This window comes from Eptatretus burgeri, chromosome 3 (genome assembly GCF_056783735.1).
Source record: "Eptatretus burgeri isolate ZD-2024b chromosome 3, Ebu_testis_v1, whole genome shotgun sequence".
NCBI lineage: Eukaryota > Metazoa > Chordata > Myxini > Myxiniformes > Myxinidae > Eptatretus > Eptatretus burgeri.
In genome coordinates, this window is record NC_140963.1 from 19,185,018 (window position 1) to 19,201,765 (window position 16,748).

Sequence of the window (16,748 nt, forward strand, 5' to 3'; positions counted from 1 at the left end):
GGGTTGCTGATGCTCGGGGGAAGGAGGATATCACCTTGTCTCGGGTCCCGCGGCGAGCGTCTCCTCCTCGACCTCGGTCGCGTTGCTGGCCTGCCCCTCTGCAGCTCCCGGCACCGACGCGAGCACCCCCTCGTCCGCCTTCGCCGCCGTCACCTCTCCACAGCTCCGTCTACTTGCCCTCTCCGTCTCCTCTCTTGGCTCGTCCCAACTCTTCACTCTTGACTTCTCCCACTTCTTTCCAGCTCCACCGACGACTCTCTTGAACTCCGCACACTCAATTTTACTGACGAACGCAGCCGTTTATATAAGCCCCGTGGCTTCGCTCTTTCACCCTTGACCCTCTGCCTCCGACCCTTCACCTCTCGAACTGGCTCCCCATTGGCCCGAGGAAAAGTGGGCGTGAATGCTTTTTTATCCATGTATTTGCATATAGCGACCGCCCTCCAACGCCCTGGAGGCGGGGCCAAATCGCCCCTCGCTCACCGATTGGACGGAACAAAAGTGGGCGTGGGTCGTTTTTGATCCGTTTTTCTTCGGAAAGTCTGTGATGTCTCTGAACACGCTGCTCGGTGCGCGCCCCGCACGAGTCCAGCATCGGCGCCCACGAGTGGCGCGAGATGGTGTGGATGCGATGGTGGCGAGTTGTGACGGTAAAGGTCGTGGCGGTTGTGGTGAAGCGGCGTTGTGGTTGGTGGTTGTTGTGGTGAAGCAGCGTTGTGGTTGGTGGTTGTTGTTGTGAAGCGGCGTTGTGCTTGGTGGTTGTTGTTGTGAAGCGGCGTTGTGCTTGGTGGTTGTTGTTGTGAAGCGGCGTTGTGCTTGGTGGTTGTTGTTGTGAAGCGGCATTGTGGTTGGTGGTTGTTGTTGTGAAGCGGCGTTGTGGTTGGTGGTTGTTGTGTGATGGCTGTTGAGACCTGGTTGGTGGTGGTAATAATGGCGGCTGGTCCAAAATAAAGATAGTAAAAGAAAAACGGCTATCCTGAAGAGTCGCAGCCCGCATGAATGACATTTATTCCCTCTAGACAACGGGTTTGGGCCTAACTACACATATACTTACCGAGATATCTCACCTAAGGGACCTGAATGGTGGTTTGTGAATTTCGTCAACCACAACAATATGTGTATATATATATATATATATATATATATATATATATATATATATATATATATATATATATATATATATATATATATATATATATATATATATATATATATATATATATATATATATATAATAGTCCTGAGATGATGATTGTCAATTTCAGACATAAAGTCGCCTGCCAGCAGGTGACATCATTGGAACAATGAGGGCAAACGTCGCCCAATGTCGAATCAAGAATTAGTGATATAGTCCATTTGCCAGAGAAGTAATCTTGTTGTCCTCAAAAGTGTATGGTTTTATGGTGGTGTCTTGTTCACAGGCATGCAAAGACAAAATTAAGCTTGGTTGCCCGGATGGCAACCATGGGGAAATCTGTTATTTTTGCGCAAATACAAGATGGCCGTCATCGACCCGGCTGAAAATATAACTTTTTAGGTAATGAACTTAAAATTACACGAGACATCTTTTCCATATAATTTTGGCACGAGGAATCGATATTTAACCTTATTTTTGTGAAAAGAAGTAAATTTGAGGTCAATGTTCAAGTTCCTGGCAATTGTTTGCCGTGTGAGATACATTTTGAATGACAACAAGGTCACTATTCTGTCAAATGGAAGCTCACATACGACATTTATGCGAGTTACTAATTCATGTTTAGTTACAAAACTAATGTTTTGTTTTTACAGATATGGCTGATTCAAGGTGCATTCTTCCCGTGTGTCATGGTGGAGGGGAATTGAAGAAATTTGCTGATCAAGGGATCAAGACATTGATCTCCTGTGCCAAAGCCCGTGGAGATTTAAGAGCTACGTGCAAAAATACAGGACATTGTTGATGGTGGTGGTGATGCTGTTCGCATAGAATGTCACAAAGGATGCTACTGCACTTGCACATCAAAACACAAAATTGAGAGACTTTGTAAATCACAGAAAAGAAAAGCTGCAGATGATTGTGTTACAGTGACAACAAGATCTCGCACACAGGCAACATGCAGTGGTGCGTTTGTTTACAAACGTGACTGCATTTTTTTTGTGGCAAAGAATGTTTACCTGTTGATGACAAACATCCAGAAAGATGGGATCGTGTTCGTCAAAGTTGTCAGAACGGTCAAGTTACATATTGGATATTTGGTTGATCTCCCTGTGGCTGAGTGCAAATACCATGTATGCTGTCATAACAGTTTCATGACAGTCCCTAAATATGCTGATTTGCCAACTGGTGTTGCAGAAGAAAGTGCCCCAAAGAACGTCATAGAGCGCATGAATTGTGACAGGTCAAAGATGTGGAATAGCGTTGAACTGCATTCCCTTTCCTGTGATCTTGGTGGCAAACTCACTCGACGTGATATGTTCAGCAAACTAACAGACTGCATGAGTAAGGACGTTATGTTAGTTCGGGTAGATGGATGGGCTGCCATTGTTGGTTTCCGTGAGTCCATTGCTAACCATCTGAAAATGGTTAAAGTGGATGATGCAGCTGAGAGGAGTATTGATTCTGTGGTAAGGCAGATCAAGAAGGAGGCATACTCAGTCAAGTACAACAGTGCCAATTATGACCTCTCAGAATTTACACAAGCCAACACAATCAAGGCAACAAGCCCAACTTTACTGAGGTTGATTTCAGACTGGTGTCTGGTGGTGAAATGACCAAGAAATCTCTAAGCCTGAGCCAGTCAATTCAAAGTCATGTTACAGGTACCAGAAATCAGACAACATTAGGACTGGCTGTCAAACTACTGCACCACCATGGCAGTTCTGATCTTCTAAAGCTCCTTCATGAACATGGGTTCACGTCATATGATGAGGTCCTGAGATTCAGGAAATCCACTGCTCATTTTCTCGGTGACAATGCTCAGCTTCTCCACCAATTCATGGGTTTGAGTAGAACTGTTGGCGTGATTTTTGCCTGGTTTGATAATCTTGATCTGCAAGTGTTCACGCCTAATGGTCGGCGCACTACTCATGTCCTCTCATGAATTTCAGCAACCCTATCCTGCAGGCATTCTTGAGTATGGGCATGCTCACCCAGGGAAGAGTGACCTTATTATCCCACGACTGTCTAAGAAAGCTGCCCAGTCTAGGACAAGCAGCAGCTCATCAGGGAGCCTTCCTCTGCAGCACTACACTGGGCCATCCAAAGTGAACCCCCCGGCTGTGGATGCAACCTCTGGATTCTCCTACCAAGAAGTGTGTGCCCGGCAAGCTAGTTTAGCTGCTGCACAGGAAAAGGACATGAAGTGGCTAAACACAGTCAGCACACAGGTGAACGCCATGGAATGGGGTGGGTTCAACAACCAAGAAGCATTCACCAGTCATGCAGAAAAAAAGCCAGCAAGTACCTACATGTTCGGACCCCAAATTGATGCCAAAGCTTCTCATCCAGACACTGTAGTGACTTCACTGGAGTATCTTCAGAAGTCATTGACTGATATGGGAATGACATGTCCACATCTCTGTGGATCTCCAGCTCCACATGGTGGCTTGCCAAATCAAGTGGCATGACGTTGATCGCTTTAAAAATGTGATTCTGAGGCCTGGGATAATGCACACTGTGCAGTCTTTCTGTGGTTACATTGGCAAACTCATGCGTGGGTCTGGTGTTGAGACTCTCATCAGTTCAGCATTCGGGGGCCAGGCAGGAATCATGAGTGGCAAGTCCTGGGTTCGATCAATGAGAGCCTTCCAGATGGTTTCGACTGCCCTTCTCATTTCCTTCCTCACCACCGGCCCCAAGACATTCCAGGAGTTGTGCAGCTACCTTGGGACATGCAGACAGCACCCAACTGGGAAGCACTGGGTTGATAACTTCATCAAGCCTACTCTGCTTGGTCATCAACTTATGCGTAGTGAGAGGGAGGCAGACTTCCTGCTGCAACAGCTAACACTTGAACGCATGCTTCCCGACTTCTTTGTTGCTGGTCACCATCACTATGCCCGTTACATCACCCATCACCTTCTGGAGATGCGCTATCTGCTGCCACCAGATGCCAAGTCAGAGCTCATATCAGGTGCTTTTGTGTGTCGTCACCAGGAAGGCATTTGGAATGGTGTGAGCTCTGATCAGTTCGGTGAACAAACTGCTATTAGAATTGGCAAGGGTGGCCTCAAGGGTATGACTCTTTCTCCAGAGATGGTAGCAGAGTGGATCGATTCCTTTCCTGTCACTGCCTACATCTCAGATACAATGGAGCACATCTACCCTGACTCCTCAAACAAGGACAATGAAGACCAAGTGAGAGAAAAGGACACAAGAATCGGACCACGTCACAAGGAGGAGGGGAAGAAGAGGAGAGAACTTCATGCAGATGATAGGCGCCGGATTTTACTTGAATTGTCGAATGTGTCTCATCCTCTTGAGAATCACTCACCACATCTGTACAACATTGCCAATGGTCGAATTGCTCCCCGAGAAGCTGAAGTGAATGTTGAGGTTTCCGTGGTTATAGGTCAGAAAATGGTTGCAGAGTTCCATGCATCCCTTCCAGGTGGATTCCATGCAACCATCTCTTGCCCCATCAAGACAATGGAGCACTTGCAGAAAGGAGTGAAAATTGGGTACAAGACGATCTTTGATCTAGAAACCATCTTCCTCAGGCTGCTGACTATTGGACAGCAAAGACAAATGGAGCTAGGACCTATTTCCAGTTTGAGCTCTGCGCAGTACCTCCCTCACTGATTGATGAATATGGGTGCTTAAGGAAAGGCAACAAAGCACCACTGGCACACAAACTCTGTATTCAGGCACAACAGCCTCTGCAACCAGATGTTACCATTGTTGACGCGAGCCAACTTCTCTATCATATTGTCTGGCCTTTCAGGGGAACTGTGTCAGTCTTAGTTGAGTCCATCAAGACAAGGCTGTCTACCATTGCTGGTCAGAAGATCTTGGTCTTTGACAAATATTATGATGTTTCTGCAAAGGACCATGAACGAGTGAGGCGTGCTGGCATTGGTTACATCAACTATGACCTATTGACCTCACAATAAACACACCCCTGCCTAGTCGAGAAGCCATCCTGAAAAACAAGCAGAACAAGTTGCAGCTGTCCAAGGTTTTGAGAACCTATAACTTTGGTGAAGGAGTTACTGTGGAGAGCCGTAGCCATGGTGCGTTCAACCATGATGAAGCAGACATTACAATGATCTCACACCTGCTCATGGCTGCTGAATGTAATGCAAGAGTGATACGTATCCTCTCTGATGACACTGATGTTTTTGTATTGATGGTTTACTGGGTTTACTAGCGCAACATCCAGGCCACAGTGCAGATGGAAAGGTGGGATGGAGCAATTTGGGATATCAACACCACCTGTGACCAGCTTGGCCCCAAGTGTCTGCAGCTTTTGGGAATGCACTACATCACTGGCTCAGATACCACGTCATACCCATATGGCAAGGGCAAAGTGTCAGCCCTGAAGACACTGAGAGCTGGCAACTTCCCTGGTTTGTACTCCGCACTTGGTGAGCTGAACGCAAGTCATGAACAGCTCATGTAAGCAGGGCGGACATTCTTCTATGCCCTGTATGGTCAGCCAGAAGGTACCACGATGAGTGAGATGAGGTACTATATGTACACAAGGAAGTCTAGCAAGCCCCTCAAGCTCATGGCATTACCTCCAACTGAGATCAATCTCTTCCTACATATTTTGCGTGCACATCTACAGACAATACTTGCAAAATCAGCTGATCAGCAGGCCCCACCTGAACTTGACATTACAAAATATGGATGGGACATCAGAGATGGAATCCCAGTGCCAGCAACTTCTGCTACTCCACCAGCCCCTTTGGACCTCATGGATGTTGTGCGGTGTGGATGCAAAGCAGAGGGGAAGGCCTGCAGTACTGCAAGTTGCAGTTGTCACCATGCAACGATCTCCTGCACGCTATACTGCACTTGTGGTTGCAGTGACAAGTGCTTCAACCCATACAAGACTGTGGAGGACAGTGAAAGTGAAGTGGAAGAAAGGAGTGTCGAAGCAGAACTGGAAAGAGACGAGGATACGGAAGGGGACGAGTACAATGAATGGGAATGAACAATACGTAAGTTGTCTACTAGGTTCTATGTCCTCTGTTCCTAAGATGTCCAATATGATGACATGACAATGTGTATGCTTTCTGATTATCAACATACTGTTGTGAACCATTCATGACTTCACTTTTGCATTGGTGTTGCATAATTTTCAGCAGAAAATAGTCATGGACATTTCATGTGAACCTCTATTTATTCCTGAACGTAAAAAATAACCCCAAAATTGAATTCCTCATGTCAAAATCATATGGAAATGAGGTATTACACAGGATTATATGTTGACCGATTAAAAACTTAGCCCCATCGTCTGACCTGTAGCGGCCATCGTGAATTTATGCAAATTACATGAGTTCCCCAAGGTAGCCACCCCGGCAACCAACCTGAATTTTATTAATGGACCCATGTTAGTCCAAAACAATCATAAAACCATACACTTTCCACATCAACAAGGTTGATAATGGAACACATAATAACGGCAAATGGACTATATGTGGACCCCGAACAATAAAACCATCATCACACTTGAACCCATTGAGATCCCATTTTAATTTATGCTGAGGTGTTGGAGTATATGAAGGGGTATTCTCACACTAAAAAATCGGGATCATCGGTTTGGCTGGGGGGCAGGGGCCCAAGGTCAAAGGGCGCCCCAAACTATAACTTTTTGAATTACTGTTTCGGAGTGATTTTACTTTACACGATTCGAAAGATCTTGCTTTTACGAGCATTTTGATACCAAGATCATCCAAATCGGACCACTACAACCTGTCATATGGCCACTGGAAGATTGTGGGTCAACCGGGGGCACCCAAATTTGGTGGGGGGGGGGCTAAAATGGGCCCCCAGGTCTGAAAATTGACATAGTTTTACCGTGGATACAAACACTTGCACAAAAAAAGAGTGAAATCTGAGACGGTGTCAAAATTTCACTGAAAAATGTGTACACTTGACATGGAACGCCCCCAATACACACTCCTAAAAATTGCTCATTTGAGATGAGACATCTATGAACTTGTCGGAGATGATACCCTGCAGGTGGACTTCATTATACTGATCCATACTACCTTGAATAATAGATAGGTATTTTTGATGATTCAGCTATCTGCTCCTTCAGAGTGCGTTGCACCTACTCAGTTACAATCAGCCTTTCCCATCATGATAAAAACTGTACAATTTAATGTTATTTTCATGAAGAAAGTTCATGAATATTCTATAAAAGAACTCCATTCCTTCATCAGTTTATAATATGGTTTCCTTTTGCTTTTCTTCAATATCTTGTTGAAAGCCTTTTTTTCTCTCTTTCCAAAAGTGAGGCTCATGGAAGAGCAATTGTTGTTTTTAAAGGCTTATTGCACGACATATTGGATAGAGTAAGCATGTATGAGATTGGCACCCATTTTATTCACATTTTTCAGAGGAACAATCGACATGTATCTCGACAAATCAATAATGGTAAAAGCATATTTGTAAACCCCCTATCTTTTTTGTATACAGTACTTGTATTGTAACCCCCTCTTTCTCTCTGTATACTGTATTTGATGTTTTTTAGCAGCGTCTCGCGTAGCGACCGCTGCTCTAAGAATGCTCGGCATTGTTGTTCTTCTTCTTGTGAAGACAAAACCTTTATATTAGGACTCTGCTCTTTAATAACACGATCCGGATCTCCTTAAATACTAAGCACCTGTACACATCGTCGCATTGAGGGTGCCTTTTGAGAGCGTCTATCATGAACTTTTAAATATATTCGGACATTTGCTTTAAAGTTTCGAAAAGTTCACGTTACTATTTAAAGATTATTCCATTTAATGTATTGTAAATTCGTAAATACGTAAATACACTATGACGGGTCTCGCTATTGGCTTAATCAAGGCACGTGACGAAATATCGGAAGTTGTTTTTTTTTGTTTTTGTTTTTTAGCCGACAAAACCTTTAGGACGCTGCTCTTGGACACATTTGTCCTTGTTTGTACAAGAATATTTGCAACCCCCTAATAGGTAATTTGATGTTCAATCGACTTACCCAAGAAAATGTAATCGACTGATTTAAAAAAAAAAAATTCTTTTTATACCTTGTGATGATGCAATTTATCAGATAATTGTATTTTTGTTTGCTTTTCAGTCAAGACATCATCTGAACTTAAGGTTTATTGAATGGAGTGGTAGATGTGGTATTCCAAATGAACCTACTTTTTCTTTTCTTGTTGGAGTTCAGTTAATGGACATATTAAAGAGCACTCTGGGTATTGGCGACATCATTTTTTTCCCCCTCCCAATGAGATGTCATGCTTGGTGTTGGTTTAATGGTAAGGGTGGTGGGCTTGGGATCCTAGGATCCTGAGTTCAAATCCCACTTGGCTGTTGAATTAATACCAGGTGGAGTTGACTGTCTGTCATCCTTCCGAGGTCCGCAAAATGAGTACCAGCTTGCTGGTGTCCTATGTTAGAGTGGCGACTCATCCAGGATTGCACCCAATAGCCAAGGAGACTGCTTCGGCAGCACCAACGCTTTGCACAGAGTATGGTCCCAATGGATGGATGGATGAGATGTCAACCTGCAGGGTTTATCTATGCTCAATACTCCAAACTCTGTGTCAAACAAGAAAGCAGTATGCACCATTTATAAAGTCTTTAGTATGACTTAACCAGGGACAGAATCCAACCATCAACTTCCCAAACTTGAAGCAAATGCTCCCAACCACAATTCCACCAAACTTGTTAAATATTTGTTTGTCATGAATATATAATGACAACTTAATCCCTTTGGGATACCATGCATTTTATTTTTCCATCATCCACTTAACAAAGATAATTTAAGTTGATTGAATTTCAATGAAACATTCATTCTGTTGTTTAAAGATATTGGCTAATTCAGACAAAGACAACTCCTCTTTTGAATGGACGTTAATCAAGAGTAACGTAAAGCAATTGAACAAATCTCAAAGACAATACTTGTGTTATTATCAGAGGTGAAGCAGAACAGCAACCTCACTTATCAACACGAGAAAGGGATGTAAAGGCAGCTTCAAACACAGAACTGCACAATGGACAAAACAAATGTCTTGAGGACGGAAAGATCTTTCAATGGGTTAGAGATTCGCACAATGCTCCACTGATTCCCATCATCCTTTGAGGAGGAAGTGAAGAACATCAACTGAGAACCAGCTTCCTCCACTGTCCCTAAATGTAACAAAAACAAAAGTAAGCATTTGGCCAAATTGATGGCACTTTTTCTGGAGTGTAAATTGTCCAAGCGCAAAATGGAAATAAAGTTTTCCAAAAGCTCACAAGTATTCTTACCAAGCACAGTAGACAGAACATGAACACCTGGTTTGGTACTCAAAATCAACATATGACCACCAATCGGGATTCCAGCCAAAGGAGCATTCATGAACGAGGCTTTTCCAATAGCCAGGAGGACAGGGCAATCTCCCAGCACAGAGCCCAAAAGCTCCAAATGATCTTTATTAATTGTTTCAGCATGTGTGTTTATGATCACTGAACAACCTCCACATGCCGGAAATCTCTCAGGAACAGAAATTTCATGAGTCGATGATAACTGGGGCATAACAGAAATATAGAGCGTTAGGAAGAATGTCGAAATGGCAACAAGGTGGAAATAGGAAGTTCATTAGCCATGGAAATTGTTCAATGACTTAAAATGAAAAGTGAAAATGATTGAAACAAATGAAAAAGGCCAGTCCATGTGAAATGTGTTTAACTTATTCAAGCCCTGCAATTAAAGCAGGTGAAAGACAAAATACTGCATTGAAGTCATGAGAAGGAACCCAAATAAGCAAAGATAAAAGATAGTCAAAAACGTTATAATCTATACTAATGTCAGTGTGCACATCTCCTCCATAAGTCCAAAGCCATGAAACCTAGCAGCCAGAAACATTGCATGCATACGAAGGGAACTCCAAGGAAGCGCATGAGTGAAAATTGGGTGTTTGGGTTAATTTAAAACACTCCTTTTGAAGATAATTAAGGCCTTAATAATATCCTTTATCAGGCGCATCCTCAGACACCTCGCTGGTGTCTGGCATCCTGCTTACCTCGCTCGGATCTTGATTCACCATTTTGTTCAGCAGTGCCTTGAGTTGGAACAGGCCGCAACAGTTTATCAACGCTAAAAAAATTTTTTTTCACTTTCCTCACTTATATCATGGAATGCCTGATCATTATACCTACGAATCGATGGATACATTGCAATGCTTATAAATACCAGCGTTTGTGGCTTTATTTCATTTCTGCACATGCCATAACCTCGAGAATCTCTTAAATCAAGTGGATTTACAAAATTTTATCTCCAGAACTGAACTTAGCAGCAGTTCCGGCTGCTAAAAAAAAGTGTTCATTTGTCCAATTCGGACATTGCTTCGGTATTTCCAGGTGCATGGGTTTATATGACTGATCACCAAGCCAGGGTGTTCTATTGGAGTGCTTGCTTGAGTGCTTAAGCCACTTGGCAAGCTGCTTGGTTGTTGGTTTCAAAACCACCAGAAGTAAGACCCATCTCTTTGCTGATGGAAATACCAATCTTTACATAATTGCGATAGAAAAAAACGGAATAAAAATTAACTTTAACCCTTTAAAAATTATTTAAATTAAAAATTATTTTAAGTGCGAATAAACTATTGAAATATCAGCTGCTTTTTCGTATCCTTTTCTCACCTGTGTTGCAGGTAGAGCAACCTGCTCTGTGATGCTTTAAAAGGCAGTGTATAATCAGCCTTTTCTGAATGTAATCGATATGAGAAACAGGATTGAATGAGACTCACATTATTATATGTGACGAAGAAGACAAAGGAGGAAGAGATTTTCCACCCGGTTTTATATAGAACACAGTGGATAAAAAGAAAACATCGCTGTTTGGGCGCATTTTATCGCCCTGGTAATACCCTGATATGTTTGCTTCCCTTGCCTTTATGTTGCCTTCATTCCCCTTATGCTGCCTTCCCATTCCCTCCCCTCACGCTGCTTTCCCCTCCTCACGCTGCCTCCTAACCCAAAAGTGCTGCCTTCCCCACCCCCTTACTGCCTCCCCTTCCCTCCCATCACACGATCCTCCTCCCAAACCCTTCCCCTCCCCACCCCCATGGACACCTCCCAGCAGTCTCAGCGCTGGTTTAACGTATCCCATTTTGTTCAATCCTGTACTACCCCCCACCCTCTCCTCCACAAGTCCCACTGCCAAATGCAAGTCAAGAACTCCTCCCCTCATGCTTACCTCCTCCCAACCCCCTCCCCCAGAGTGTATAGTGATGTTCCCCCCACCTCCTCTCTCCACCCCCCCTAAACTCTCCCTCCTCTCTCGCTCTCCCCTCCATCCTCTCTCCCTCCCCTCCCTCCTCTGTCCTTCCCATCTCTTACTCTCCCAGCCCTCCCTCCACCTCCTCTGTTAAGGGGACCATTTAAGACTGACAGTTTAGTTTTGAATTTAAAACAGCTTCCACAGAGTGTAGCATGTGTGAATCAGATTCGGAGTGAGCCGACTGGAGGGGTGTAAGGGTCACTCCATGTATGAGCATACATGCATGCAGGCCTTTGCCAGTTAGATAGCGTGGGTTTTAAATTCTCCTGCCCAGTTTTATAGAGAACATGGTGATTAAAAAGAAAATGTTACCATTTGGGCATGCTTTCTTTCCCTTTCCTTTATATCGTGCTGCATTCCCTTTCCCCACCGCTCCTCACTGTCCCTCCCTCCTCTTCCTTTCCTCCTCCTCACTATCCCCCACCCCTCTCTCTCTCTTTCTCTCTCTCTCTCCCCCCTCTTAGTATTCCCATCAGCGAAGCGACGGGTGGTACTTACTAGTTTTAAATAAAATGGCCTAAAAAAATGTTACTCCACTGACATGAACCTGTTTGCTTCAGTATTTTGCTTGACAATTACAATGTACAAGCCGAAACCCCATCACAGACTGATTCCGTTCCATGAACGAAAAGTGTTTATTCTGCTTCAGAGTTGAAGGTTGACGATTGCCACTATGTGCGATGCACTTTTACAGGTACGAAGTTTCTTTCAGTCCAGGTCACAGTACCGAGAAAAACGTGACGCAACCGCGAGGAGGAGCACAAAAGTGGTCCTTCAGTATTAATATATAGATGGTATTAGTGATTTTAACAGTGTAAGGTTGTTTTGTTGTGGTATTATTGAGGATGTTATGAGTGATTTTAACAGTGTGAGGTTGCTTTGTTGTGGTATTATTAAGGATGTTAGAAGTGATTTTAACAGTGTAAAGTTGCTTTGTTGTGGTATTATTAAGGATGTTATTAGTGATTTTAATAGTGTAAGGTTGCTTTGTTGTATTATTAAGGATGTTATTAGTGATTTTAAAAGTGTAAGGTTGCTTTGTTGTGGTATAATTGAGGATGTTATAAGTGAATTTAACAGTGTAAGGTTGCTTTGTTGTGGTATAACAAAGGACGAGCCGAAACCCCGTCACAGACGGATTCCGTTCCATGAGCCCAATATGACAACCAGTGGCGTCTCTTGCAAGAGCCGGATCCCAGTCGATGTACTCCATGGCCTTACCTAATGAGGCCTCCAAAATGCCCTTGTACACGACATTTTTGGTGTACACTACTCCTTGTGAAGAAGTCCCCTGATTTGTGCACGTGTTTCCTTTGACGTACACCGTGTCCAAACTTCTCAGGTCACAGTACCGAGAAAAACGTGATGCGACCGTAAGGAGGAGCACAAAATTGGTCCTTCAGTATTAATATAGAGATGGAATGTTTCTTGTAACATTTTTTGTGTCAAATTCACACACTGAGGAAGTCAGCATGTGCAGAAGAGGGTTTTACATTGCAGACGCTATTTTCGAGGAGTGGAATTGCACCTCTCAGCGGTGGCCATCTGTCAACGACAGACGTGATGACGTCAGCGAGCGACCGATGATGTCATGACGTCCTTCTGCTTCTCAGCGGTGACGTCACATGTCGCCATGAACACGAATGTAAAACGAAAAGTGTTTCTTCTGCTTCAGAGTTGAAGTTTGACGATTGCCACTATGTACGATGCACTCTTACTGGTACGAAGTTTCTTTCAGTCCAGGTCACAGTACCGAGAAAAACGTGACGCGACCGCAAGGAGGAGTACAAAATTGGTCCTTCAGTATTAATATATAGATGGTATTAGTGATTTTAACAGTGTAAGGTTTTGTAGTGGTATTATTGAAGTTGTTATTCGTGATTTTAACAGTGTAAGGTTGATTTGTTGTGGTATTATTAAGGATGTTTTGAGTGATTTTAACAGTGTAAGGGATTGCTTTGTTGTGGTATTATTGAGGATGTCACAAGTGATTTTAACAGTTTAAGGTTGTTTTGTTGTGGTATTATTTAAGATGTTATTCTTGATTTTAACAGTGTAAGGTTGATTTGTTGTGGTATTATGAAGGATGTTATTCGTGATTTTGACAGTGTAAGGTTGCTTTGTTGTGGTATTATTAAGGATGTTATTAGTGATTTTAACAGTGTAAGGTTGCTTTGTTGTGGTATTATTGAGGATGTTATAAGTCATTTTAACAGTGTAAGCTTGTTTAGTTGTGGTATTATTGAGGATGTTATGAGTGATTTTAATATTGTAAGGTTGTTTTTTGTGGTGTTATTGAGGATGTTATGAGTGATTTTAACAGTGTAAGGTTGTTTTGTTGTGGTATTATTAAGGATGTTATTAGTGATTTTTACAGTGTGAGGTTGTTTTGTGTGGTGTTATTAAGGATGTTATAAGTGATTTTAACAGTGTAAGGTTGCTTTGTTGTGGTATTATAAAGTACGAGCCGAAACCCCGTCACAGACGGATTCCGTTCCATGAGCCCAATATGACAACCAGTGGCGTCTCTTGTAAGAGCCGGATCCCAGTCGATGTACTCCATGGCCTTACCTAATGAGGCCTCCAAAACGCCCTTGCGAGCACCTTGAGGCTACCTTGCGTCTGCCTTGAAAATCATATGGCCGCCGCAGGGCCCCCTTCAGGCCACCGTGCGACATCAAATCAAAGACTGTACGCCAACCCCACGTTTTCGGTCTCCACAATTTCTAAATACTCTGTGCGGCTCCCCGAAAAATAAAAACATATGTGACTGCTTCATTGTGTGACCGTGGAAATACTGCGGCTGCCGTATAATTGCTGGTGTCCGTAGATTTTGGAGACCCCACGGCCGCCGTGGCAAATGTGACTTGGGCATCAGGTTGCTTTGTTGTGGTATTATTGAGGATGTTATTAGTGATTTTTACAGTGTGAGGTTGTTTTGTGTGTTGTTATAAAGGATGTTATAAGTGATTTTAACAGTGCAAGGTTGCTTTGTTGTGGTATAATTGAGGATGTTATTGGTGATTTTAACAGTGGAAGTTTGTTTTGTTGTGGTATTATTTAGGATGTTATTCGTGATTTTAACAGTGAAAGGTTGCTTTGTTGTGGTATTATAAAGGATGTTATTAGTGATTTTTACAGTGTGAGGTTGTTTTGTGTGGTGTTATTAAGGATATTATAAGTGATTTTAACAGTGTAAGGTTGCTTTGGTGTGGTATAATTGAGGATGTTATTGGTGATTTTAACAGTGGAAGGTTGTTTTGTTGTGGTATTATTTAGGATGTTATTCATGATTTTAACAGTGAAAGGTTGCTTTGTTGTGGTATTATTAAGGATGTTATAAGTGATTTTAACAGTATAAGTTGCATTGTTGTGGTATTATTGAGGATGTTATTCGTGATTTCAACAGTGTAAGGTTGTTTCGTTGTGGTATTATAAAGGATGTTATGCGTGATTTTAACAGTGTGAGGTTGTTTTGTTATGGTATTATTAAGGATGTTATTCGTGATTTTAACATGCAAGGTTGTTTTGTTGTGGTATTATGAAGGATGTTATAAGTGATTTTAATAGTGGAAGGTTGCTTTGTTGTGGTATTATTAAAGATGTTATCAGTGATTTTAACAGTGTAAGGTTGCTTTTTTGTGGTATTTTTAAGGATGTTATGTGATTTTAACAGGAAAAAGGTTGCTTTGTTGTGGTATTATTGAGGATGTGAAAAGTGATTTTAACAGTGCAAGGTTGTTTTGTTGTGGTATTATTCAGAATGTGAAGTGATTTTAACAGTGCAAGGTTGCTTTGTTGTGGTATAATTGAGGATGTTATTCGTGATTTTAACAGTGCAAGGTTGTTTTGTTGTGGTATTATTCAGGATGTTATTAGTGATTTTAACAGTGTAAGGTTGTTTTGTTGTGGTATTATTGAGGATGTTTTTAGTGATTTTAACAGTGCAAGTTTGCTTTGTTGTGGTATTATTAAGGATGTTTTGAGTGATTTTAACAGTGTAAGGGATTTCTTTGTTGTGGTATTATTGAGGATGTTATAAATGATTTTAACAGTGTAAGGTTGTTTTGTTGTGGTATTATTTAAGATGTTATTCTTGATTTTAACAGTGTAAGGTTGATTTGTTGTGGTATTATTAAGGATGTTTTGAGTGATTTTAACAGTGTAAGGGATTTCTTTGTTGTGGTATTATTGAGGATGTTATAAATGATTTTAACAGTGTAAGGTTGTTTTGTTGTGGTATTATTTAAGATGTTATTAGTGATTTTAACAGTGAAAGGTTGATTTGTTGTGGTATTATTAAGGATGTTTTGAGTGATTTTAACAGTGTAAGGGAGTGCTTTGTTGTGGTATTATTGAGGATGTTATAAGTAATTTTAACAGTGTAAGGTTGTTTTGTTGGGGTATTATTTAAGATGTTATTCGTGATTTTAACAGTGTGAGGTTGTTTTGTTGTGGTATGATTAAGGATGTTTTGAGTGATTTTAACAGTGTAAGGGATGGCTTTGTTGTGGTATTATTGAGGATGTTATAAGTGATTTTAACAGTGTGAGGTTGCTTTGTTGTATTATTAAGGATGTTATTAGTGATTTTAAAAGTGTAAGGTTGCTTTGTTGTGGTATAATTGAGGATGTTATTCGTGATTTTAACAGTGTAAGAGATTGCTTTGTTGTGGTATTATTAAGGATGTTATAAGTGATTTTAAAAGTGTAAGGTTGTTTTGTTGTGGTATTATTTAAGATGTTATTCGTGATTTTAACAGTGTAAGGTTGATTTGTTGTGGTATTATTAAGGATGTTATTCGTGATTTTAACAGTGTAAGGTTGTTTTGTTGTGGTATTATTTAAGATGTTATTCGTGATTTTAACAGTGTAAAGTTGATTTGTTGTGGTATTATTTCAGATGTTTTGAGTGATTTTCACAGTGTAAGGGATTGCTTTGTTGTGGTATTATTGAGGATGTTATAAGTGATTTTAACAGTGTGAGGTTGTTTTGTTGTGGTATCATTAAGGATGTTTTGAGTGATTTTAACAGTGTAAGAGATTGCTTTGTTGTGGTATTATTAAGGATGTTATAAGTGATTTTAACAGTGTAAGGTTGTTTTGTTGTGGTATTATTTAAGATGTTATTCGTGATTTTAACAGTGTAAGGTTGATTTGTTGTCGTATTATTAAGGATGTTATTCGTGATTTTAACAGTGTAAGGTTGTTTTGTTGTCGTATTATTAAGGATGTTATGAGTGATTTTTACAGTGTAAGGTTATTTTGTTGTGGTATTATTGAGGACAAGCCGAAACCCCGTCAG

At 41.5% G+C, this 16,748-nt stretch overlaps 1 protein-coding gene and 1 pseudogene across 2 annotated transcripts in view; one reads left to right on the forward strand and one right to left on the reverse strand.

The window, feature by feature from the left end:
* LOC147029491 (uncharacterized) overlaps positions 1–16,748 on the forward strand; it is a 210,977-nt pseudogene that overhangs the window by 143,889 nt on the left and 50,340 nt on the right. The window contains exon 7 of the transcript XR_015055688.1: positions 1,792–6,144. The product of XR_015055688.1 is annotated as an uncharacterized LOC147029491 (transcript). The remainder of the gene's footprint in view (positions 1–1,791; positions 6,145–16,748) is intronic.
* PHGDH (phosphoglycerate dehydrogenase) overlaps positions 8,889–16,748 on the reverse strand; it is a 155,159-nt gene continuing 147,299 nt past the window's right edge. Inside the window, exons 11-12 of the mRNA XM_085871981.1 lie at positions 9,431–9,689; positions 8,889–9,310 (exon numbers count right to left, since the gene is read on the reverse strand). Coding sequence (XP_085728107.1) covers positions 9,156–9,310; positions 9,431–9,689 — 414 coding nt within the window. The 3' untranslated portion in view covers positions 8,889–9,155. The remainder of the gene's footprint in view (positions 9,311–9,430; positions 9,690–16,748) is intronic.